The sequence below is a fragment of the Pleurodeles waltl genome, chromosome 3_1, assembly GCF_031143425.1.
Source record: "Pleurodeles waltl isolate 20211129_DDA chromosome 3_1, aPleWal1.hap1.20221129, whole genome shotgun sequence".
Classification (NCBI taxonomy): Eukaryota; Metazoa; Chordata; class Amphibia; order Caudata; family Salamandridae; genus Pleurodeles; species Pleurodeles waltl.
The window spans coordinates 998,852,142-998,877,817 of NC_090440.1; the positions used below are offsets into that span (position 1 = coordinate 998,852,142).

Here is a 25,676-nt window from a genome sequence, read left to right on the forward strand (position 1 = left end):
TAAGGAATCCCAAGAGACAGAGACCCTAAATAGCCAGAAAAGAGGGTTTGGCTACCTAGGAAAGAGGATAGGCTAGCAACACCTGAAGGAGCCTATCACAAGGAGTCTCTGACGTCACCTGGTGGCACTGGCCACTCAGAGCAGTCCAGTGTGCCAGCAGCACCTCTGTTTCCAAGATGGCAGAGGTCTGGAGCACACTGGAGGAGCTCTGGGCACCTCCCAGGGGAGGTACAGGTCAGGGGAGTGGTCACTCCCCTTTCCTTTGTCCAGTTTCACGCCAGAGCAGGGCTAAGGGGTCCCTGAACCGGTGTAGACTGGCTTATGCAGAAATGGGCACATCTGTGCCCAAGAAAGCATTTCCAGAGGCTGGGGGAGGCTACTCCTCCCCTGCCTTCACACCATTTTCCAAAGGGAGAGGGTGTAACACCCTCTCTCAGAGGAAGTTCTTTGTTCTGCCATCCTGGGCCAGGCCTGGCTGGACCCCAGGAGGGCAGATGCCTGTCTGAGGGGTTGGCAGCAGCAGCAGCAGCTGCAGTGAAACCCCGGGAAAGGCAGTTTGGCAGTACCAGGGTCTGTGCTACAGACCACTGGGATCATGGGATTGTGCCAACTATGCCAGGATGGTATAGAGGGGGCAATTCCATGATCATAGACATATTACATGGCCATATTCGGAGTTACCATTGTGAAGCTTCATATAGGTAGTGACCTATATGTAGTGCACGCGTGTAATGGTGTCCCCGCACTCACAAAGTCCGGGGAATTGGCCCTGAACAATGTGGGGGCACCTTGGCTAGTGCCAGGGTGCCCTCACACTAAGTAACTTTGCACCTAACCTTTACCAGGTAAAGGTTAGACATATAGGTGACTTATAAGTTACTTAAGTGCAGTGTAAAATGGCTGTGAAATAACGTGTGCGTTATTTCACTCAGGCTGCAGTGGCAGGCCTGTGTAAGAATTGTCAGAGCTCCCTATGGGTGGCAAAAGAAATGCTGCAGCCCATAGGGATCTCCTGGAACCCCAATACCCTGGGTACCTCAGTACCATATACTAGGGAATTATAAGGGTGTTCCAGTAAGCCAATGTAAATTGGTAAAATTGGTCACTAGCCTGTTAGTGACAATTTGAAAGAAATGAGAGAGCATAACCACTGAGGTTCTGATTAGCAGAGCCTCAGTGAGACAGTTAGTCACTACACAGGTAACACATTCAGGCACACTTATGAGCACTGGGGCCCTGGGTGACAGGGTCCCAGTGACACATACAACTAAAACAACATATATACAGTGAAAAATGGGGGTAACATGCCAGGCAAGATGGTACTTTCCTACACACATCCCTCACCCCCACCCCCCCCCCCAAACGAAGGACAATAAGACTAGCCATGACCTGATGAGTCTTCATTGTCTAAGTGGAAATATCTGGAGAGTCCATCTGCATTGGAGTGGCTACTCCCAGGTCTATGTTCCACTGTATAGTCCATTCCCTGTAGGGATATGGACCACCTCAACAATTTAGGATTTTCACCTTTCATTTGTTTTAGCCAAAGTAGAGGTTTGTGGTCTGTCTGAACAATGAAGTGAGTGCCAAACAGGTATGGCCTCAACTTCTTCAGAGCCCAGACCAGACCACAGCAAAGGCCTCCCTCTCAATGGCAGACCAACGCTTTTCTCTAGGGGTCAACCTCCTACTAATAAAAGCAACAGGTTGATCCTGGCCCTCAGAATTAAGTTGTGATAGGACTGCCCCTACTCCTAATTCAGATGCATCAGTTTGGACATAGAATTTTTTAGAGTAACAAGGGCTTTTCAGGACAGGTGCAGAGCACATGGCCTGCTTCAGCTCCTCAAAAGCTTTCTGACAGCTAGCTGTCCACAATACCTTTTTAGGCATCTTTTTGGATGTGAGGTCATTAAGAGGGGCTGCAATGGAGCCATAGTTCTTAATGAACCTCCTGTAATACCCAGTGAGGCCTAGGAAGGCTCTCACCTGAGTCTGAGTGGTAGGGGGAACCCACTCTATAATAGTTTGGATTTTCCCCTGTAGTGGTGCAATCTGTTCCCCACCAACAAGGTGTCCCAGATAAACCACCTTCCCCTGCCCTATCTGGCACTTTGAAGCCTTGATAGTGAGGCCTGCCTTCTGCAGGGCCTCCAAACCTTTCCATAGGTGGACCAGGTGATCATCCCAGCTGGAGCTAAAGACAGCTATATCATCCAAATATGCTGCACTGAAAGCTTCCAGCCCTTGCAGGACTGTGTTCACCAACCTTTGAAAAGTGGCAGGTGCATTCTTCAATCCAAAAGGCATTACTGTGAACTGGTAATGTCCTCCAATGGTTGAAAATGCAGTTTTAGGTTTAGCATCTTCTGATAATTTGATCTGCCAATACCCTGCAGTCAAATCAAAAGTGCTTAGATACTTGGCAGATGCCAGTGTATCTATGAGCTCATCTGCCCTGGATATAGGGTGAGCATCAGTTTTGGTTACAAGGTTGAGACCTCTATAGTCTACACAAAACCCCATTTCCTTCTTTCCATCCTTGGAATGGGGTTTTGGTACAAGTACCACAGGAGAAGCCCATGGACTTTCAGAGTGCTCAACCACTCCTAGTTCTAAAATTTTCTGCACCTCTTGCTTTATGCAGTCCCTGACATGGTCAGGCTGCCTATAGATCTTACTTTTGACAGGTAAACTGTCTCCAGTATCTATAGTGTGCTCACACCAAGAAGTGGTACCTGGCACAGTAGAGAAGAGTTCAGAGAATTGATCTAGGAGGGTAATGCAATGGTCTTTCTGCTCAGCAGTAAGACAATCAGCCAAAACTACACCTTCCACAAGAGCATCTTGTTCTGTGGAAGAGAAGAGATCAGGTAGAGGATCACTGTCTTCTTCCTGTCCCTCATCAGTTGCCATGAGTAGGGTGAGATCAGCCCTGTCATAGTAGGGTTTCAGGCGATTGACATTGAGCACCCTAAGGGGACTCCTGGCAGTGCTAAGTCAACTAAGTAGGTGACTTCACCCTTCTTTTCAACAATTATGTGGGGTCCACTCCATTTATCTTGGAGTGCTCTTGGGGCCACAGGCTCCAACACCCACACTTTCTGCCCTGGTTTGTACTGAACCAAAACAGCCTTCTGATCATGCCATTGCTTCTGGAGCTCTTGGCTGGCCTGAAGGTTTTTACTGGCCTTTTTCATATACTCAGCCATCCTTGATCTGAGGCCAAGTACATAATCCACTATATCTTGCTTTGGAGCTTTTAAAGGTTGTTCCCAACCCTCCTTGACAAGTGTTAGTGGACCCCTAACAGGGTGTCCAAAGAGGAGTTCAAAGGGGCTAAAGCCCACTCCTTTCTGGGGTACCTCCCTGTAGGCAAAAAGGAGGCATGGTAACAGGCTATCCCATCTCTTGCGGAGTTTTTCAGGGAGACCCATAATCATGCCTTTGAGAGTTTTATTAAATCTCTCCACCAGTCCATTTGTTTGTGGATGATAGGGTGTAGTGAACTTGTAAGTTACACCACACTCCTTCCACATGGCCTTTAAGTAAGCAGACATGAAATTGCTTCCCCTGTCTGATACTACTTCCTTTGGGAAGCCCACCCTGGAAAATATTCCCAGGAGGGCCTTTGCCACTGCAGGTGCTGTAGTGGTCCTTAAAGGAATTGCTTCAGGATATCTTGTGGCATGGTCCACTACCACCAAGATAAACCTATTGCCTGAAGCAGTAGGAGGGTCAAGGGGGCCAACTATGTCAACCCCTACCCTTTCAAAGGGAACCCCAACCACAGGCAGTGGAATAAGGGGTGCCTTTGGAGTGCCACCTGTCTTGCCACTGGCTTGACAGGTTTCACAGGACTTACAAAATTCCTTTGTGTCCTCTGACATCCTAGGCCAATGAAACAGGGGAACAAGCCTGTCCCAAGTTTTCATTTGCCCCAGATGTCCAGCTAGGGGAATGTCGTGTGCAAGAGTTAGGAGGAACTTTCTGTACTCCTGAGGAATCACTAATCTCCTGGCAGTTCCAGGTTTAGGATCCCTTGCCTCAGTGTACAAGAGGTTGTCCTCCCAGTAAACTCTGTGAGAGTCACTGACATCCCCATTAGCTTGTTTGACAGCTTGCTGTCTTAGACCCTCTAATGTGGGACAGGTTTGCTGTGCCACACTCAGCTCCTCCCTGGCAGGCCCCCCTTCACCCAAAAGTTCAGCAGTGTCTGCTTGAAGCTCCTCTGGTGTAGGTTCTCCACAGGGAGGGAATTATTCTTCCTCAGACGTAGAATCCACTGTAGAGGGAGGGATAGTAGGAAGTGGTTTGCTTCTACTAGCCCTAGCTTTAGGGAGCACTTGGTCCATTGTTCCAGGATCCAAGCTTCCCTGTCCTTTTTGCTTTTTGGCCTGAGCCCTTGTTAAAGCAAAAATATGCCTTGGGATGCCCAGCATTGCTGCATGGGCCTCCAACTCCACATCTGACCAAGCTGATGTCTCCAAATCATTCCCTAATAGACAGTCTACAGGTAAATCTGAAGGTACCACAACTTTCTTTGGACCAGTAACCCCCCCCCAGTTGAGATTTACAACAGCCATGGGGTGGCTAAGTGTGTTTTTGTGAGCATCGGTTACTTGGTACCGGTGACCAAGTAGGTGTTGTTCAGGGTGGACCAGTTTCTCTATGACCATAGTCACACTGGCACCAGTGTCCCTGTAGGCCTGAACCTCAACACCATTTATTAGGGGTATCTGCTTGTACTTATCCATATTAAGGGGACAAGCAACTAAGGTGGCTAAATCAATAGCCCCCTCAGAGACTAGTATAGCCTCTGTGGTCTCCCTAACAAGACCAACCCCAACTAAGTTACCAATAGTGAGCCCAGCTACTCCCTTGGATTGGCTATTAGTAGGTTTGCTCCCACCACCACTGCTATTAGTAGGGACACTAGGTGTAGCAGTAGGGGTTGTAGTGGTAGGAGGCTTGGTGCTTTTCTTTGGACAACTGGGATCTGTTGTCCAATGGCCTTTTATTTTACATAAATAGCACCATGGTTTCTTTTCCTTGTTTTGATTAGAAGAGGATTTGGGCCCACCACCCCCACCAGAGTGTTTTTGTGGGCCTGATGAAGACTAATTTTTAGATTTGTCCCCACCCTTGTCAGAAGACTTACCATCCTTCTTCTTGTTGCCATCTTTGTCACCCCCTGTATGAACTTTTCTGTTCACCCTTGTTCTGACCCATTTGTCTGCCTTCTTTCCCAATTCTTGGGGAGAGGTCAGATCAGAGTCCACCAAGTACTGGTGCAACAAATCAGTCACACAATTATTAAGAATATGCTCTCTCAGGATCAAGTTATACAGGCTGTCATAATCAGTAACTTTACTGCCATGTAACCACCCCTCCAAGGCCTTCACTGAATGGTCAATGAAATCAACCCAGTCTTGTGAAGACTCCTTTTTGGTCTCTCTGAACTTTATCCTGTATTTTTCAGTGGTTAAGCCATAACCATCCAGGAGTGCATTCTTAAGAACTGTAAAATTATTGGCATCACTTTCTTTCACAGTAAGGAGCCTATCCCTACCTTTTCCACTAAATGATAGCCATAGGATAGCAGCCCACTGCCTTTGAGGGACATCCTGTACAACACAGGCCCTCTCAAGTGCAGCAAACCACTTGTTAATGTCATCCCCCTCCTTATAAGGGGGAACTATCTTATGCAGATTCCTGGAATCATGCTCTTTTGCAGGATGACTATGGGGAACACTGCTGCTGCCACCATGGGTTTCTAAACCCAATTTCTGTCTCTCCTTCTCTACTTCTAAAGTCTGTCTATCCAAATCCAGCTGTTGCTTCTTGAGCTTCAGTCTGGTTTGTTCCACTCTCAATCTATTGAGCTCCCTTTCTAACAATCTGTCATCAGGGTGGGTGGGAGGGACATGCCTTGAAACAGAAGTATGGTGAGAATGGACAGAAGGAGACCTGTCCCTTACAGAGGGCACCCTAACAGCTTGGCTAACAGAAACATCAGTACCACTGTGGTGTGAATAAATGCTTTTGCTATGATGTGAGACAACACTATTTGTATGGTGTGGCTCTTCATCATTACCAACTATGCTAGACTGTCTAGTAATGGGCAGGCTAGGAAGTTTCTTTCCTGAATCTTTTCCTGGGGGAGTCCCTGGATCAGATTGGGAACCATTAGCTACTTTTTCAACAGATGGGGCACTTCTTGCCTTATCTTGTTCTCTAAGCATGTTAAGTAACAATTCCAAGGAAGGATTCTTCCCTACACTCAAACCTCTCTCTATGCAGAGACTCCTTGCTCTTTTCCAGCTAAGGTGATCATATGCAAGTTTGGACAGATCAACATTTTGGCCTGTGCCAGACATTTTTAGAGAGAGTTAAAGTGATAGAAAAAGAGAAAAAAGTTTGTCAGAGCTCTTAGAAAGACAGAGAAAAAAACTTTTTAAACTTTTTAGAACTTTTTAGAAAGTTAGAAGTACTTTTCAGCACTTAGAAAAGAGTGAAAAGAGGAAATGCTAAACTTTTTGGCTATGTGTATATACACTGAACTTGTTTTGTATATTTTTCTCTTATGAAAAGTACAATGACAAGAGTGGTAAGTAGTCTCAAAGCACTTATCCCACCGCTGCACAACCAATGTAGGAGGCTGGACTGGCTTGTAGTGAGTACCTATGGGTACTTGCACCTTGCACCAGGCCCAGTTATCCCTTATTAGTGTATAGGGTGTCTAGCAGCATAGGCTGATAGATAATGGTAGCTTAGCAGAGCAGCTTAGGCTGAACTAGGAGACGTGTGAAGCTACTACAGTACCACTTAGTGTCATATGCACAATATCATAAGAAAACACAATACACAGTTATACTAAAAATAAAGGTAATTTATTTTTATGACAATATGTCAAAGTATCTTAGAGTGTACCCTCAGTGAGAGGATAGGAAATATACACAAGATATATATACACAATAGCAAAAATATGCAGTATAGTCTTAGAAAACAGTGCAAACAATGTATAGTTACAATAGGATGCAATGGGGACACATAGGGATAGGGGCAACACAAACCATATACTCCAAAAGTGGAATGCGAACCACGAATGGACCCCAAACCTATGTGACCTTGTAGAGGGTCGCTGGGACTATTAGAAAATAGTGAGAGTTAGAAAAATAACCCTCCCCAAGACCCTGAAAAGTGAGTGCCAAGTGCACTAAAGTTCCCCTAAGGATAAAGAAGTCGTGTTAGAGGAATAATGCAGGAAAGACACAAACCAACAATGCAACAACGATGGATTTCCAATCTAGGGTACCTGTGGAACAAGGGGACCAAGTCCAAAAGTCACAAGCAAGTCGGAGATGGGCATATGCCCAGGAAATGCCAGCTGTGGATGCAAAGAAGCTTCTACTGGACAGAAGAAGCTGAGGTTTCTGCAGGAACGAAAAGGGCTAGAGACTTCCCCTTTGGTGGACGGATCCCTCTCGCCGTGGAGAGTCGTGCAGAAGTGTTTTCCCGCCGAAAGAACGCCAACAAGCCTTGCTAGCTGCAAATCGTGCGGTAAGCGTTTTTGGACGCTGCTGTGGCCCAGGAGGTTGCAAATTGGACCAGGAGGTAGAGGGGACGTCGAGCAAGACAAGGAGCCCTCTTAGCAGCAGGTAGCACCCGGAGAAGTGCCAGAAACAGGCACTATGAGGATGCGTGAAACGGTGCTCACCCGAAGTCGCACAAAGAAGTCCCACGTCGCCGGAGAACAACTTAGGAGGTCGTGCAATGCAGGTTAGAGTGCCGTGGACCCAGGCTGGACTGTGCACAAAGGATTTCCGTCGGAAGTGCACATAGGCCGGAGTAGCTACAAAAGTCGCGGTTCCCAGCAATGCAGTCTAGCGAGGTGAGGCAAGGACTTACCTCCACCAAACTTGGACTGAAGAGTCATTGGACTGTGGGAGTCACTTGGACAGAGTTGCTGGATTCGAGGGACCTCGCTCGTCGTGCTGAGAGGAGACCCAAGGGACCGGTAATGCAGCTTTTTGGTGCCTGCGGTTGCAGGGGGAAGATTCCGTCGACCCACAGGAGATTTCTTCGGAGCTTCTAGTGCAGAGAGGAGGCAGACTACCCCCACAGCATGCACCACCAGGAAAACAGTCGAGAAGGCGGCAGGATCAGCGTTACAGAGTTGCAGTAGTCATCTTTGCTACTATGTTGCAGTTTTGCAGGCTTCCAGCGCGGTCAGCAGTCGATTCCTTGGCAGAAGGTGAAGAGAGAGATGCAGAGGAACTCGGATGAGCTCTTGCATTCGTTATCTAAGGAATCCCAAGAGACAGAGACCCTAAATAGCCAGAAAAGAGGGTTTGGCTACCTAGGAAAGAGGATAGGCTAGCAACACCTGAAGGAGCCTATCACAAGGAGTCTCTGACGTCACCTGGTGGCACTGGCCACTCAGAGCAGTCCAGTGTGCCAGCAGCACCTCTGTTTCCAAGATGGCAGAGGTCTGGAGCACACTGGAGGAGCTCTGGGCACCTCCCAGGGGAGGTACAGGTCAGGGGAGTGGTCACTCCCCTTTCCTTTGTCCAGTTTCGCGCCAGAGCAGGGCTAAGGGGTCCCTGAACCGGTGTAGACTGGCTTATGCAGAATTGGGCACATCTGTGCCCAAGAAAGCATTTCCAGAGGCTGGGGGAGGCTACTCCTCCCCTGCCTTCACACCATTTTCCAAAGGGAGAGGGTGTAACACCCTCTCTCAGAGGAAGTTCTTTGTTCTGCCATCCTGGGCCAGGCCTGGCTGGACCCCAGGAGGGCAGATGCCTGTCTGAGGGGTTGGCAGCAGCAGCAGCTGCAGTGAAACCCCGGGAAAGGCAGTTTGGCAGTACCAGGGTCTGTGCTACAGACCACTGGGATCATGGGATTGTGCCAACTATGCCAGGATGGTATAGAGGGGGCAATTCCATGATCATAGACATATTACATGGCCATATTCGGAGTTACCATTGTGAAGCTTCATATAGGTAGTGACCTATATGTAGTGCACGCGTGTAATGGTGTCCCCGCACTCACAAAGTCCGGGGAATTGGCCCTGAACAATGTGGGGGCACCTTGGCTAGTGCCAGGGTGCCCTCACACTAAGTAACTTTGACCTAACCTTTACCAGGTAAAGGTTAGACATATAGGTGACTTATAAGTTACTTAAGTGCAGTGTAAAATGGCTGTGAAATAACGTGTGCGTTATTTCACTCAGGCTGCAGTGGCAGGCCTGTGTAAGAATTGTCAGAGCTCCCTATGGGTGGCAAAAGAAATGCTGCAGCCCATAGGGATCTCCTGGAACCCCAATACCCTGGGTACCTCAGTACCATATACTAGGGAATTATAAGGGTGTTCCAGTAAGCCAATGTAAATTGGTAAAATTGGTCACTAGCCTGTTAGTGACAATTTGAAAGAAATGAGAGAGCATAACCACTGAGGTTCTGATTAGTAGAGCCTCAGTGAGACAGTTAGTCACTACACAGGTAACACATTCAGGCACACTTATGAGCACTGGGGCCCTGGGTGACAGGGTCCCAGTGACACATACAACTAAAACAACATATATACAGTGAAAAATGGGGGTAACATGCCAGGCAAGATGGTACTTTCCTACAGTAGTGTAGGAAGTGGACTCTGTATATACTGTACCAAAATGAGGTACATTGTGCACAGAGTCGAGGGGTTCCCCAGAGGCTTAACGGAGGCTAAGGTAGATAATACTAATGCTCTCTTTTGTGGTAGTGGGGTTGAGCAGCTAGGCTTATCAGAGGGTAGTGCAAAGCATTTCTTGTATACACACACACACAGTCAAGACATGAGGTACAAACCTAACGACTTAAGCCAGACCAATTGTTTTATATAGCAAATATATATTTTGTTACTTTATTTCTAGAACCAGAAAAACTATTTTGCAGATAAGTACAGTTCTAAGTAGGTATTAAGCATATGTATCAAATGTACTTATTTTGGTTTTAGCAGATAAAACAGTTTACAAGTAACATTTTTTTATTTCAAACGTTGACAGCGCAATTTTCCAAAGGAACCAATTCAGTCCTAGGGGAGGAAAAGTATTAGTATACTTTGAAGGTAAGTGCTCGACTTACAGTTCCAGTCTCCAAGGGTTAGGATGGCCAGAGGTCAAAGTTCAGGTTGACCCCAAATATGCACCATCAGCAACACAGGGCTGGCCTGGTGCGGAGGTCAAAGTTTCGAATGGGATCTTATCGAGACTGGGGGCACTGGGAAAAGATCTGCTGGTAGGTAAGTACCCGTGCCCTTGGGGAGCAGACCGGAGAGGTTTAGAGGAGCGCCAAGGGGGTCACAGGTCTACACCAAATGCACACCCTCAGTGGCACAGGGACGGCCAGATGCAGGGTACAATGCTTTTCAATAGGGTGAACCCAGGGGTCACAAAAGATGCTGCAGGCTGGGTCCAGGGCTCGGTTCCTGAAAACCAAAGGCTGGACAGGAAGGGCAGGTGCACACTGCCCACTTGTTGACATGCTGGACCATTGGTCGGATTCCTCAAGGCCAGGGTGGCTCCTTGGACGTCAGGAATCTTCAGCGGATCTGGTCGCTGTCCGGGGAGTCTTCAGGATTCAGGCTACAGGTGTTGTTGTGTTGCCCAGGAGGGGTCAACTCAGGGTTGACTTGAGATCGGAATTTCCTGGGGATCTTCTTTGGACCGGTGGGCCACCTGGGTGTCAGGTGCATAGTGGACAGGGCACACGGATCCGGGGCGGTTTTGGAGTCCTTTTGGTGATTTCTTTTGGACAGGCTGCTGGAGTGCTTGGTCCTCTGTTGGGCAGGCAGTCCTGTAGGGGTTTGAGGAGGTTGCTGGTCCTGCAGGATGTGTCACCTTCTTGAAGCAGGGGTGTTTGTGTTTGAACCTGCTGAAAGCCAGGTAGGGCTAGGGCCAAGTCAGTTGTCGTTTGGATTCTTCCTTACTGGGGTAGGCTTAGCAGTCCTACTTTCTTCTGAGGTCGCCAGGAATCTGGTGAGTAAGGTTCAGAGGAGCAACTAATGACTAGATTTAGGGGCATTACAGAATGGCTACTGTCCCTGATGGTGGCTACACCCTTCCTGTGCCCACTGCCTTTGGGGAGGGATACACATTCATAACCCAAACATTCCCTTTCTTCCAAAACAAGAAGGAGGATTCTGCAAGGAGGGAGTCACTTCAACTCTGGACACCTTAGGGGTGTGGTCCCAGTTGAAGTGGTCACACCTCCTTGTTTTCCCTAATTTTACCGTCAGGCATTGAGCCAAAGCTGGTGTTTAGTCTGGGGGCAGGAATCTCCACTAGCTTGAGTGCCCTGGGGCACTGTAACAGGAGGCCTATGCCTTTGAGGCTCACCACCTAGTGGTACAGTTCCTGCACGGGTGAGATGTGAATCACCTCCACCCAGAGCAGGCTTTATTCCTGACCCCAGACAGCACTAAGGCTCTCACCCCACGGGGTCAGAATCTTGTCTGTTAAGTGGCAGGCTGGCACAGATTGGTCAGCCCTACACTAAAGGGTTTGGTTAAATACAAGGGGTATCTCTAAGATTCCCTATATGTGCATTGTACAATAAATCAATAAATCCACCACTGGCATCAGTGTGGGTTTATTGGGCTGAGAACTTTGATGCCAAACTTTACAGCCTTCAGGGAAGCTATCATCAAGCTGCAGAGTTTGTAATGACAAACTCCCTGTCCATGTACTTAATGTGGGCACATTTACAATGTCTAAGAATGGACTTGGACACTGTAGGGGTATATTGCTCATGCAGCTATGCCCTCGCTTGTGCTACAGTGCACCCTGCCTTACGTCTGTAAGGCCTGCTAGAGGGGTGATTTACCTACGCCACAGGCAGTGGCTTGTGGACACAGCACCCTGGAAGGAGGGAGTCACCACTCCTGTGTCCATCACCACCCCAGGGGTGGTGCCCGGAGCTCTTCCAGGTGGCCACTAGGTTCTGCCATCTTGAATCCAAGTTGGGCAGAGGACCCTGGGAGCATCTGAGTGGGCAGGTGAGGGAGGTGACATCACAGCTCCCTTCTGATAGGTGGTCACCCTGCTAGGTGGCCAATCCCCTTTCCTGGGCTATTTAGGGTCTTCCGATTCGATGTGCACAATTCAAGCAGGACTCCTCTGCATCGTTTACTTTATCTTCTGGCCACTGGGACCGCAACTGGACCCTCCAGGAACCAATAATCTGCAACTTAAGCGACGACCCCACTCTGCAACATTGTTTCCGTTTGGCTAAAATACAGGGGAGATGCCCTCTGGGTGCACTTTATCATAAATTGCATCAGTGTGGGTTTATTGTGCTTTGAAGTTTGATACCAAACTTCCCAGACTTCAGTGAAGCCATTATGGAGCTGTGGAGTTCATAATGACAAACTCCCAACCCATATACTCCGTATCACCACACTGCACTTACAATGTCTAAGAATGGACTTAAACACTGTAGGGGTAAATTTGCTCATGCAATTATGCCCTCACCTGTGGTATGGTGCACCCTACCTTAGGGCTGTAAGGCCTGCTAGAGGGATGACTTACCTATGCAACAGGGATTGGGTTATGAGCAATTCACATTGTGAGGGGTGCCATGTCATCTTGGTCTCCCCCCCCACCAGCACACACAAGCTGCAATGGCAGTGTACATGTGCTTGCTGAGGGGTACCCCCAGCGTGGCATAATACATGCTGCAGCCCTTGGGTACCTTCTCCAGCCACAGGGCCCTTGGTACCATGGGTACCTTTTACAAGAGACTTAACTTTGTGGCAGTGGTGTGCCAATTGTGGAAGCAATGGTGCAGCTTTGGCAAAGAGCACTGGTGCTGGGGCCTGGCTAGCAGAATCCCAGCACACTCGCTGTCAAGTTAGAATCAGTACTGGGCAAATAGCGGGTGCCCCCATACCAAAAAGGGCACTTTCATACACAACCCCCTCCTAAACGAAAGAGGATGAGACTATCCTTTCCCAAGAGAGTCTTCATTGTCTAAGTGGAAGAACCTGGAAAAGCGGTCTCCATTGGCATGGGCAGTCCAAGGTCTCTGTTCCACTGAAAAGTCCATTCTCTGTAGGGCGATGGACTACATCAAAAGTTTAGGGCTCTCACCTTTCATTTGATTCAGCCATCTGAGAGGTCTGTAGTCAGTTTGAACAATAAAGTGAGAATCAAACAAGTATGGTCTCAGCTTTTTCACTGACCAAACCGCAGCAAAGGCATCACTCTCAATGGCACTCCAATGCTGCTCCCTGGGGAGTAACCTTCTGATAATAAAAGCAACAGGCTGGGCATGGCCATCATCATTGGTTGGGACAAGACCACTCCTATCCCATGTTCAGAGCCATCTGTCTGCACAATGAACAGCGTCAAATAATCTAGAGCTTTGAGAACTGGTACTGAGCACATTGCCTCCTTCAGGGTGTCAAAGGCCTTCTGACAGTCAAGAGTCCAGTTTACTTTTCTAGGCATTTGTTTTTAGGTCAGTTCTGTGAGGTGGTCACAATGGATCCATACCCCTTCACAAACCAACTATAGTAACCAGTCAAGACAAGGAATGCCCTGACTTGAGTCTAGTTTGTTGGAGCTTTCCAGTCCAGAATTGTCTGGATCTTGGGCTGTTAATGGTTGCACTTGGCCTCCACCTACAAGGTAGCCCAAGTATACAACACTGCCCTGCCCTATCTGGCACTTTGATGCCTCGAAAGTGAGGCCTGCTGATTGCAGAGCCTGTAAAACCTTCTCCAGGTGGATTACGTGGTACTGCCATGAAGAGCTAAAGACAGCAATATCATCCAGATATGCTGCACTAAAGGACTCCAGACCAGCAAGGACTTCATTCACTAACCTTTGGAAAGTGGCAGGGGCATTATTTAAGTAAATGGGCATAACAGTAAACTGGCAATGCCCATCAGGTGTAGAGAATGCTGTCTTTTCATTTGCTCCAGGTGCCATTCTGATTTGCCAGTACCCTGCAGTTATATCAAAGGTACTGAGGAATTTAGCTGCACCCAATTTGTCTATAAGTTCATCTGCTCTTGGTATAGAATAAGCATCTGTCTTTGTGGTAAAGTTGAGACCTCTGTAGGCCACACAAAACCTCATCTCTCTCTTCCAATCCTTAGAATGAGGTTTGGGGACTAAAAGAACCGGGCCAGCCCAGGGGCTACCAGAGGGTTCAATAACCTCTAAATCCAGCATCTTGTGGACTTCCACTTTGATGCCCTCTTTGACTTGGTCAGACTGTCTATATATTTTTCTTTTGACATGTAAACTGTCTCCTGTGTCCACATCATGGATAAACAAGTTGGTCTGTCCGGGGATCAAGGAAAAGAGCCCAGCAAACTTCAGAAGGACTTGCCTGCAGTCAGCTTGCTGTTGGGCAGTGAGGGTGTCAGAATAGACCACCCATCTTCAGGGTCACTTGAGAAGAGGTAAGGGAGAGGTTCACTATCTGCTTCCTGGTCCTCATCAGCAACCATCACCATGGTCACATCTGCTTTATCACAATAGAGTTTTAGCCTGTTTACATGGATCACCCTCCTGGGTGTCCTGCTAGTGCCCAGGTGGACCAAGTAGGTGACCTCACTCTTTTTCTCTAGAATAGGGTAAGGGCCTCTATGTCTATCCTGGAGTGCCCTGGGAGCCACAGGATCCAGAACCTATACCTTCTGCCCTGGTTTGATTTCAACAGTGCAGCCTTTTGGTCATACCACTGCTTCTGGAGTTGTTGGCTGGCCTCAAGGTATTTGGATGCCTTTTACATGTACTCAGCCATCCTTGAGCGAAGACCAACCACACAGTCCACTACATCTTGTTTAGGCACATGGAGAGGTCTCTCCCAGCCTTCTTTTACAAGTGCAAGTGGTCCCCTAACAGGGTGGGCAAACAGACGTTCAAAGAAGGAAAACCCTGCTCCCTTCTGAGGCACCTCTCTAGGCGAAAAGCAAGCATGTCAGAAGGACATCCCATTTCCTTTTGAGGGAGTCCCATAATCATGCCCTTCAATGTCTTGTTGAATCTCCCAACTAGTCCACTGGTGATGGTAAGGTGTGGTGAACTTATAGGTCCCCTGACACTCATTCCCCATGTGTTTCAGGTAAGCTGACATGAAGTGTGTACCCCTGTTAGAATCCTCCTCCTTAGGAAACCCTATTCTGGTAAAGATACCAGTTAGGGCCTTGTCTACTGCAGGAGCTGTAGTAGACCTAAGGGGAACTGCTACAGGATAGCTGGTAGCATGATCCACTACTACCAGTATGTACTGATTTCCTGAGGCTGTGCTGGCTGAAGTGGGCCCACAATGTCCACACTAACCCTTTCAAAGAGAACCCCCACTACAGGAAGTGGAATGAGGGAGGCCTTTGGGTGACCACCTGCCTTACCACTGGCTTGGCAGGTGACATAGGAGTTACAAAACACCTTCACCTTCTGCGACATATTGGGCCAGTAGAAATGGCTGACAAGCCTCTTCCAAGTTTTTGTTGGTCCCAGATGCCCAGCTATGGGGATGTCTTGGGCCAAAGTTAGGATAAACTCCCTAAACTGCTAAGGCACTACCACTCTCCTGGTTGCACCACATGTTTGGAGTTTTTGGCCTTAGGGTATAGGAGTCCATCTTCCCAACAGACCCTGTGGGAGCCACTGACTTCTCCCTTTGCCTGTGCAGCTCATTGCTGCCTCAGGCCTTCAAGAGCGGGACAAGGCTTTTATGCCTGGTACAGCTGTTCCCTGGAGGGTTCCCCTGAGCCCATGAGCTCTACCTGATAAGGATCCAGCTTCATGGACTCAGTTCCTTCACAGAATAAGACTCTCTTCCTGAGAAGAAGGGATTTGTTTCTTCTGCTGCTCCAAAGCTGGTCCTCCAGTCTTATTGCCCTTTCTCTTGGAAGGTTGATCCATTATTCCAGACTCCAACACTTCTTTTCCACCCTGTGCTTGGCTTTGTGCCTTTGCTGCTGCACAAAATAGCTCAGGGATTTCCAGCATGGGTGCATTGGTTTTGAGTTCTACCTCAGCCCACTCTGAGGACTCCACATCATTCCATAGCCACCATTCCACTGGGATTGCAGAAGAGACCACTAACTGCTTCAGACCAGAAACACCTCCCCATTCTAAGGTCACCATAGCCACGGGATGGACCTTAGTTACACTGTCAGCATTGGTAACTGGGTATGTGTGTCCAGCCAAATACTGTCGCGAGGAAACCAGTTTTTCTGTCACCACAGTGACACTGGCACCGGTATCCCTCAGGGTTTCTACTTTTGTCCCATTAATTAGGAGGTGCTGTCTGTGTTTTTGCAAGGGGACCAGACAGTAAGAGTGGCAACATCTACACCACTCTCAGAGGCTAAAGTAGCTTCAGTGTGAACCCTGATTTGCTTTGGGAACACAGTTGATCCCACATGGGGCTGGCTATACCAGCACTAACCGGGATGGGGGTGCGGATGGTTTGCAGAGGGAAATCTTTTTGGGACAGGCAAGGTCTCCAATTTGGTGTCTATTCTGCTTACAGTTGTGACACAAGGCCTTTTTGGGATCAAAGGTCTTACCCATGTACCAATGTGAGGATTGTGAAGAGACTCAGGGCCCATCTTCCTGTGCAGGTTTTTGAGGCCCTTGAGAAGACTCTTTACTTTTATCCTTAGGTGTCTCACCACCCTTCCCCTTGGGAGGCTTTGTAACCCCTTTTTCTTCACCCCCAGTGGTGCGAGTGAAAGTTTAGTCACCCTGGTCTTGACCCACTGGTCTGCCTTATTTGCCAATACCTAGGGAGAAACTGGACCTAGGTCTAGATACTGATGCAACTTGTCATTAAAGCAGTTACTTGAAAATAACCAAGCTCCTGGACCCAGCCTGCAGCCTACTTGTGATCCCCGGGGTTCCCCTATTGAAAAGCATTGGGAGCTTGACGCTATATTTGTACCTGGCTGCTCCTATGCTGCTGAGGGTGTGTGTTTGGTGCTGACCGTGCTCACCTAAACCCCCCCTCCTCCCAAGTCCTGCCCTCCAAAGACACGGGTACTTACCAGCAAGCAGGCCCGATTGCGATTGCCCCCAGTCTCCATAGGACTCCGTTTTAAATACTGCAACAACTTTGACCTCTGCGTCTGGCCGGCCTTGTGCTGCTGGTGGTGGGTGTTTGGGGTTAACTTCAACCTGTGGACATCCTAACCCCCGGAGATTGAAACTAAGTCTTGTACTTAACTTGGCACTGTTCTAACGTTTCTTCCCCCCAGAACTGTCTGATAATTGCAGTGTCAACTTTTAAAATAGACATTTGCTGTTTTATTGAAAACCTTTTTACATGCCAAATTGAAGCTAAGTGGTATTGATACATATGCTTGCTACTTACTTGCAAATCTACTTACCTGCAAACAAAATATTGTGGTTCTAGAAATAAAGTAACAAAATATATATTTTTGTTATAAAAAAACTACTGGCCCGGAGTTAGTCATTGAGTGTGCGCTTCATTTGTTGCTGTGTGTGTGCAACAAATGCTTTTCAATACCCTCTGATAAGACTAACTGCTCGACCACACTACCACAAAAGAGAGCATTAATATTATCTACTTTAGCCTCTGTTAAGCATCTGAGGAACCCCCGGAAACTCTGCACACTATATCTCATTTTTATATAGTATATACAGAGCCAGCTTCCTACATCCAGCCTTATGGATTTCCTATCCAGAGGAGCGAAAGGGAATGTGCCGTGGGACATGTAGGATTGGACTACCAAGCTCTCAGGGAGGTGTTGACTGAGAAAGCTAAGGTAGTCTGGAGCATGGCAATGGCGATGGGCAATCGTATTTACAGAAGCCCCTGTGTTGGGCTGGGATCAAGGTCCCAGCAGGACTTTCGTAAGTGTTTCACTGAAAGGCAAAAGGCTCAATGAATCACTTCTGTCAAGATGTTTGTCTTGACAGCCACTGAGGGCAGTTCGAGGTTGATGACCTCCGCTGTCCTACACACCACTATTGTATAGGAAACTCCCTCTTCCGTAGCCACAGTGGAGGGAGAGGGCAAGTTAGTATCTGGAGAGGTGTCTGAACCACTGGCCTCTCCTAGCTCCTCAAACCAGCCCAAAGATCTTTCCAACTGGTGTTTTAAAGGATCCAGGGAGTCCAAGCAGGACTTGGAATCACGGTCATGCTCGAGGCACCAATGACAAACGAGATGGGGTTCAGTAACCAAGATGGTGCGGTGACAGCTGCCACATGGTTTCAACCTTGAAGACATCTCAACACACTTGAAGAAAAGGCTTGACAAAAAAGTTAAAAAAAGACCTGTCAAAAAACGACATGGGGTAGCTCTCCGAATCTGTGCTAACTGGAATGAAAAGAAAATAAATGACTCCCATGTCTCTTGGTGGTGCCTATATAGGAGGGCGCAACGTCACTGCTGACGCAAGATGCAGTCAAATGGAGCTACTCAACAGTGCACGCAAGGGATATGGCTCAGCAAAAGTTTCCAGATCCAGCCTGACACTAAGAAAAATCAAAGGTAATGAATCTGCAGCTAGAAGTCTCTATCAGATATTTGTATTACACTAAAGCGCATCTCAGTAAGCAAAATAGCCAGGCTCTTCAAGAAATACTAAAGTGAAAAAAAATGGAAAGGGCTGCGAAGGGTGGGTGTAGAACAGAATAGTACGAGGGGAGAATCATGGGGTAGTGGTGGTGAATAAAGCAAAAGATATAGCTGGATGAGCAGAGACAGGATAAAGTGAGGGAAAAGAAGCACACAGAACAGAGTAACTCAGAGATAAAGGACAAGCAGAAGAGAAAGAAGGAGTACATGAGGAAGTGTGCAAAAAAGAGCAGGAAAGAAATAGTGTGATGATGGCTCCCGGTCATGCTTGTGCCCACCCTCAGTACTTGCGCCTGCACCCACAGAACTCCTTGTCTGCTGGGCACCACGCCTGCTGGAATCAGGAAGCGAATCAAGAAGCAAACTACACCAACAGTGGCCTGCAGTGGTAAAGTTTCCCGCTCCTCCCTGGCAGCGCTCTTGTTTTATGCCCTAGTTTTGCCACAGGCTCTGTGTTTTGTCTGAGGGTAGTTTAGTCGGGGCTGCCTGAGGCACTGGTCCTGCTTCACACCTGAGCCTGTGATTCTTCAGAGTCCTTTGGTCTCCCGGCATCCAGGCTTCAAGGAATTACAACTAAGTTTGCCAAACGTACTCTTCCTGATGCCCCACCCATCAGTGTCCTGGCTCTGGTGGGGTGAGTGAAAGATCGACTAACGGGCTTTTATAGTTCAGAGGCGTTTGCTCTGTGGATCAGAGGGTTAACCCTCGCACTTGGACTATTCCTGACCTTCTATTGTTCTCACATTGCTTGATCTCGGATCAAAGAAATTATTCATTTGAGATATGTTATCTTATGGACAAACATGGCCACATTTTATCCTTGCATGCATAATTGCAATCCAAATACTGGTTCATAAATCAAGATGGATCATAAATCAAAAACGACAGTGTCATAAATGATCGGTTAAACCGGTCTTTGCGGGTTCGAGCAGATATTAGTGAGCCGGCCCTTGACGCCCCCTTTGGGGGCGGCCTCTGCTATTTAAATCAGAGACCAGAAACCAGAGACTAACACAGAAAAGCTTTTGCCAATTATACTTAGACGGGGGGGTTTACATTGCATAGATCTTGGACACCCCCATACCACCACTAGTACCTTGAAGAGGCATCACCTTCTAGTATTAAGCACTTAAGTGAGGGCACTAAGGTAGGAACAGCCGCTTATATACCTTTAGACAACTTTGATGCTCAAGACACTAAGAGCACAAACTGGGGACGAGGGGGGGATGTGCTAAATTATCCAGTGATAGTGGTGACAGCGACGCCTCCAATGGCGTCCTCGTTCAGGCTCTTGCCAGCCCCCTATGCAGTACAAGGTAATCACGGCTATATAGGATGGTTTGCCCCAGCACTGCTAGTTGTACACCAGAATACAAGGGAAAGGGGCTAGAGGACACACTAAACAGAAGAAACATTCTTAATCTGTTAAACCACTTACTTGATACCCACACACTCATCACAGAGGACAATATCTGTATTGAATTTGAGGACGGCAGTGTTCCTCAGTAATGAGTCCACGAGGGTTACCTTGAAGAGCAAAGCTGTCTTAGAGCAGGTCATGAAACACAAAGAAATTCTTCGGACCATGGGAATTACTCTATCTTTGCTGGTACAAGCTGGGTATTCTGACCCTTTCAAAACCATAAGTACAGTAAATGCCTTCAAAGGTAATCCAGCCAGACTGATTATAAATCATATAGGTACATCAGAGACCCAACAGGTACACACTGATCTGGCAATAAAATGCATGAGGGGAACAGAGAGAGTTATTTTTGTCAAACAAAACCAGACACATCCACAGCTGCCGAGGGAGGACTGGAGTTGGCTAGCATCAACACTTAATCGAGACTCAATAACTTGGGGGTATCAGCACAATTTCACTTAATCGTGAGCTTGATAACAATTCGTCCACAGCCACACACTGGACTGTAACTCTGTCAGCACAGATTCTGTTTCTGACAACATTCAGATAATTATGATAACTCCAGAAGAGCAGGACCTCCTTTGTTGTTCTGGTTCTGATAAACGTATATTTGCACACTAATGCCAAGCTTAAAACTGAGGCCATAAAAAATTGGTGACAATTCTTACTGATCATAGATCTACATACCCAAATGCACGCATTATTTTATCTTGCATATGTCACCCCAGAAGATCCGATAATCGGCCAGGTTGATAAATTCTGGGGCATTCCCTGGGTACAACCACCTGTGCAACATAAATACTGAATGGGCCACCAGCTAAGTAGGATGTTACATGATTATAACTTACGTTTGGTAAACGGCAGGTTGAGTCTCTATGAAGTTTACACACTTTTCTAGATTCAGAATGCAGTTTTAGACAATACTTTAGTTTCTGTTGAATTTTTGGGTTGATTTTCTTTTTTATATCATTCGCTGTTTGGAAAGCGATTATGCCACTCATAAGGATTTGTAAATTTTACAGCCCATTGAGGCATTCAATCCTGCAGACAATTGGGCCTCCTTCTGGTTCACAGTTTCTGATTCGAATCACGTGGCCCACTTCCATAAACACAGACAGACCACTGGCTTGATAAAGACAGGATTCAGGACCATCTACAGGCTATTTACGACCCGGGTAGGGAACGCTATCTCTGAATTCGACTAACAAAAGAGTACAAACTCTAAATAAACAATACAAGCAGAAGATATGAGAGACAAAGTAAGCTTACATTGAATACCAGTGGGTAAAGATTGTGGAAATTAGTGAATCAGGCTCAATAATGGAGTTTAGGATATTTATACAGAAACTTGGTCCCCAGCATTCCAGAAATCATCCTTGAGCCAGTAAGGTCACCTCATATTGAGGCAACGTATGCTGAATAGGAACAGGGGTAACCTTGTCCATTTATACCAGTTTACACCCCTTCCCCTGTGGCGGCCAATGTGATGAGGCTGATAATCAAGGGGTCCAAATCAGATAGTGCCCCAGGAGGCAACGGTCTACCAAATAGCCTTTTTTTAAAAAAAAATCTAATTTTGCTTACTGGACACCACTTTTAACAAACATAGTTTCTTAGGCATTTGAAACCGTGCATTCCCACAACATGGCAGGAGTCTATCCTTCATTGGATCTCTAAGAAAGGTGATCCCACCATACTTGGGAGCTCAGGATGATTGCTCTGCTTGATGCAGAGGCTAAGTGATTCACTTAAGATGTTCCAATTTCACCAGTTAGCTTCAAGACACAGTTTAAAATGGCTGTGGCTCGTCCTGGACAAGGCTTAAGTGAATTCATTTGAGTAAAGGAAAAATGGGACACCGCTGATTTTTCATTATGGATTCAAAGGTGTATTGTGGGTTTGAGGGCACTGATGTAATTATTGGGATCCATTTTGGGTTCTGAAGCGGTGTTGTGACTATTAATTTCTTGTCAAGATAGAATTGCACCTGGAATGTTGCACCATTTGTTTTCCTGGCTACTCAATTTTTTTTTTAACTCAGTGATTAGTTCAGGACTTAATCAAGCACTTTCACAAAACCAGTGTCTGCATTGTAAATTATCAAGGAATCAGACATTCAGCAGAGAAAGACATTTCTAGATGGTAAACATACAGGGGAATTCAGAATGGGTCAATCAATTATTCTTCGCCCAGCATTCCTTCATTTGGAAACTCACACTGCAGCAGTCTGCATGAAGAATCTGCATGTCTCCATGTGTTCCAGAAGTCACAGTGAACTAATGTTACCTCCTGGAGAAAAGTACACTCCTTCCTTCCTGATTAAAGTTTCAAATGTGCTATTCGGGTATAGTTTCATCAATTAATGATCAGACACTGCTAGTCTAGCAGATGTTCCCTGGTCATCAACTGCTCCATTGAAAGCATCCTCCAGTCAGCTGTCTGTCTGTTTATATTTATTAAGACCAAAAAGCTACATCAAAGCACCCCCAAAAACTGATTAAACTCCACTGTTAGTTTGGTTTACCAAGACCACCCCTGCTTATAGACATGCTCATCATCTCTGGTGGTTCTCTGCACAACCACAGCCAGAACACCATCAGATTGAAAACTGAAGAAAAAAAAAAAAAAAAAAACCTAGACAGCAGGCCTTTTCCATCTACGCAGACCAGATGTGGAACAACATCCCCATATCGAACAAGACAGCTCAACTCTGTGTCAAATTAAGAAAGAACTGAAGGGACTCGTCTTTAAAGAACACTACATCACAGTGCATCAATTTAATCTAGCTACCTTCCTTATCAATTGTTGATTTTATGCTCCCCTCTTTGACCATGCACAGTGCTCTGCTGTCTTTTGGTTAGGTTTGCGCTACAAAAATACCACACAAAATATATACAGAACGCACAAAGCTCTATTAAAGGATCACAAACTTGGCACTACCAGAATATTTGTGAACACTAGAGGTGAATCTCATTTGAATTAAAACACTCAGGTGTAGTACTGGAAGTAAGTTTCCCTGAAAAGGAGAAATTTTATACGGAAGATAAAAAGGGAGCTCCCACCTACCTACCCATTGATCCGCTGCCTCTTGCACTCCTGTACCATTTTTACAGAACATGCAGAAAGACCACTTTATCATTATAGCTCTATCAAGATGCTGTTGCCACCTGACTAAATGGTATTAGAAACACATAATGCCTTTACACCTGACTACATGTCCCCTATTTCTGAACACAGAATGTGTAAAAAACGATGCTCTAATCAGGATAATTGATACATCTTTTTTATGGCGATGCCTATTTTACTGTAACCTCATACCAGCACAGATGGCCCAGAAGACTAATTGTTCTGTAAAGGGCTGGCTGAATTATATCTGTGACAATGTGGCTGATGCAGCCTACCGATAACTCATTGTACAGGAACAATCAATTGTGATAATACCTTGTATCCTGGTGGTAGTCCTGGGTCACACACAGCAGCTGACAGGAGCCTCACGAGCAGGTCCTGTACTTCTTCAAGACTTGAGCCCCTATTTATTAATCCCTCTTGAAGAATGCTCAAACTGGGGATATCCGTACTCAAATCAAACCCCAGAACTTTACCAAAGTTGCGCAGAAATTGTACTACCATGAGGCAATCTGAAAATGTACTTCCTGAAAGAATAAGGTTTGGAATGCGAAGCAATTCTGGCAATGGCTGAAAATAAAAATTAAGACATTAAGTGAAAACTTTGTAACACATTAACATTGTTTTAAAAGAATCAAAAATAGAGCTTTGTAGAATTATTATATGTAGCTTATTATTTAATAAAAACATTAGCTTATCTATGGATACCCTAATTTCTAAGCTGTTCAAATCCATTGCTTTAGTCGCAAATATGTAAGCTTCCTGGGTTGGGAAATGTATGAAAAATATTATTTTTATTTAAAAGGGAACTTTTAATAATTTAAGCATTATAAACTGAAGAGTCAAAAGGAAAAAATAACTCCTTTTTCTTATGCCTAAATGTAGGACAGTGACCAGCATACTATATTTCATTGTACAGGAACAGGAAGTCTGAGACACGGTCATACTAACTTCACACCTAACTTATTAAGATACTGCAAGACAGTCCATGGTTTCAACTCTTTTTGTCTGACTGAATTGATCAAACCACACCTTGAAGACATAGGGGGTTATTACAACTTTGGAGGAGGTGTTAATTCGTCCCAAAAGTGACGGTAAGGTGACGGATATACCACCAGCCGTATTACGAATTCCATAGGATAGAATGGACTCGTAATACGGCTGGTGGTATATCCGTCACTTTACCGTCACTTTTGGGGACGGATTAACACCTCCTCCAAAGTTGTAATAACCCCCACAGTCTTCAAATTTTCAGGCAGTATGCGGCAGGTGTACCAACAGTAAATATTACAGTAAGGATGATTTTCTAGCATTCTCTTTGTAAGGGGAATTACGCATGAATATGAACAATAATGGCGCACACTTTGTACAACTGTCACATTTTCCCCTAATACAAACATTTTGAACAGGTCAATGTAAATATGCTTAGGGTTGTTTTTTTGGCATTTATTGACATACATGTTATTCACCAACCATGGGTCTAAAGAACTAGCCTCGGATTGGTGGTTTCCTCTCTTTTTAGTTCTCAAAATAATCTTTTCTGGATTCAACTTTTTTTGTGGTTTGAGTACAGGAAGCACCACTATCCTCCAAACGCACTGAAATTGTATTTAAAAGAACAGACATACCTATATTGTGCTGTATTGATATACATATACATATATAAATATTTGATACAAAGTATGCGCACTCCAGGAACTTCAGTTTTCAAATTCTTTATTGTACAAGACAATCTCTTGGGCAATAAAGACTGAAGTTCCTGGAGCACAACGTACACTTGTAACATATTTGAAATAGGGACATCAGTTGGACCACCGCTGCTCTTTTGACCGCATTGAAACAGGAAACTAAATATATATATATTCATTTGTGAAGTACTGGTGATTGATCTGTTTATTGCAATCGGCGGTGTTTCATAGACATTTGCATTTTGAATGCGGACAATAAAATGAACTATTAATAAAAATGACATTTCAGATCATTTGTAGGATTCTATAAATCCTTATTGTTTTCATACAAAACAGACAGTTTTTGTCACCTTCTGATCTCCTAAGCACATATCTTCAGTAGGTTTCTTTAACTCTTTAGCCATTTCTAATTCCAATCTTCGTAGTTCAAGCCTGCGTTCTTTGTTCATCCTCTTTTCATCTTTTTTCTCCTGCTTTATACGTTCTTTTTCCTAAAAGTTAAGGGGTTGTTTAAATATACATTTGTTAAAGCACAATGTGTATAGAGAAAATTATTCATGAGTGCATAATGTTCATTTCGTTATTTTAGTTGTGTTTCCAATACTTAAATGCAGAATGCATCTGGCAATCAAATATGCCATCAGCTTGGATTATAGAAAACTGAGGAGGTGGTCATTGGTTCAAGAATGGCTCAGTCTAGGAGGATAAGCCATGATGCAAAGTGGGAGTCCCACCGTACCATTAGAAAGCCGTGTAACAACAAAAAAGCCATGAAATGTATCAAGACCTTTAGTTTAGTAGAAATAAGTCATTTTGAAAAAGAGACTAAGGGCC

At 45.9% G+C, this 25,676-nt stretch overlaps 1 protein-coding gene across 13 annotated transcripts in view; it reads right to left on the reverse strand.

The window, feature by feature from the left end:
* Nucleotides 1-25,676, reverse strand: part of BAZ2B (bromodomain adjacent to zinc finger domain 2B) — a 1,256,112-nt gene that overhangs the window by 407,099 nt on the left and 823,337 nt on the right. For all 13 annotated transcript variants that reach the window (XM_069224189.1, XM_069224194.1, XM_069224193.1 and 10 more), the window contains 2 exons: nucleotides 25,193-25,333; nucleotides 23,470-23,724 (listed from right to left, as the gene is read on the reverse strand). In XM_069224189.1, the coding sequence (XP_069080290.1) occupies nucleotides 23,470-23,724; nucleotides 25,193-25,333 (396 nt within the window). The remainder of the gene's footprint in view (nucleotides 1-23,469; nucleotides 23,725-25,192; nucleotides 25,334-25,676) is intronic.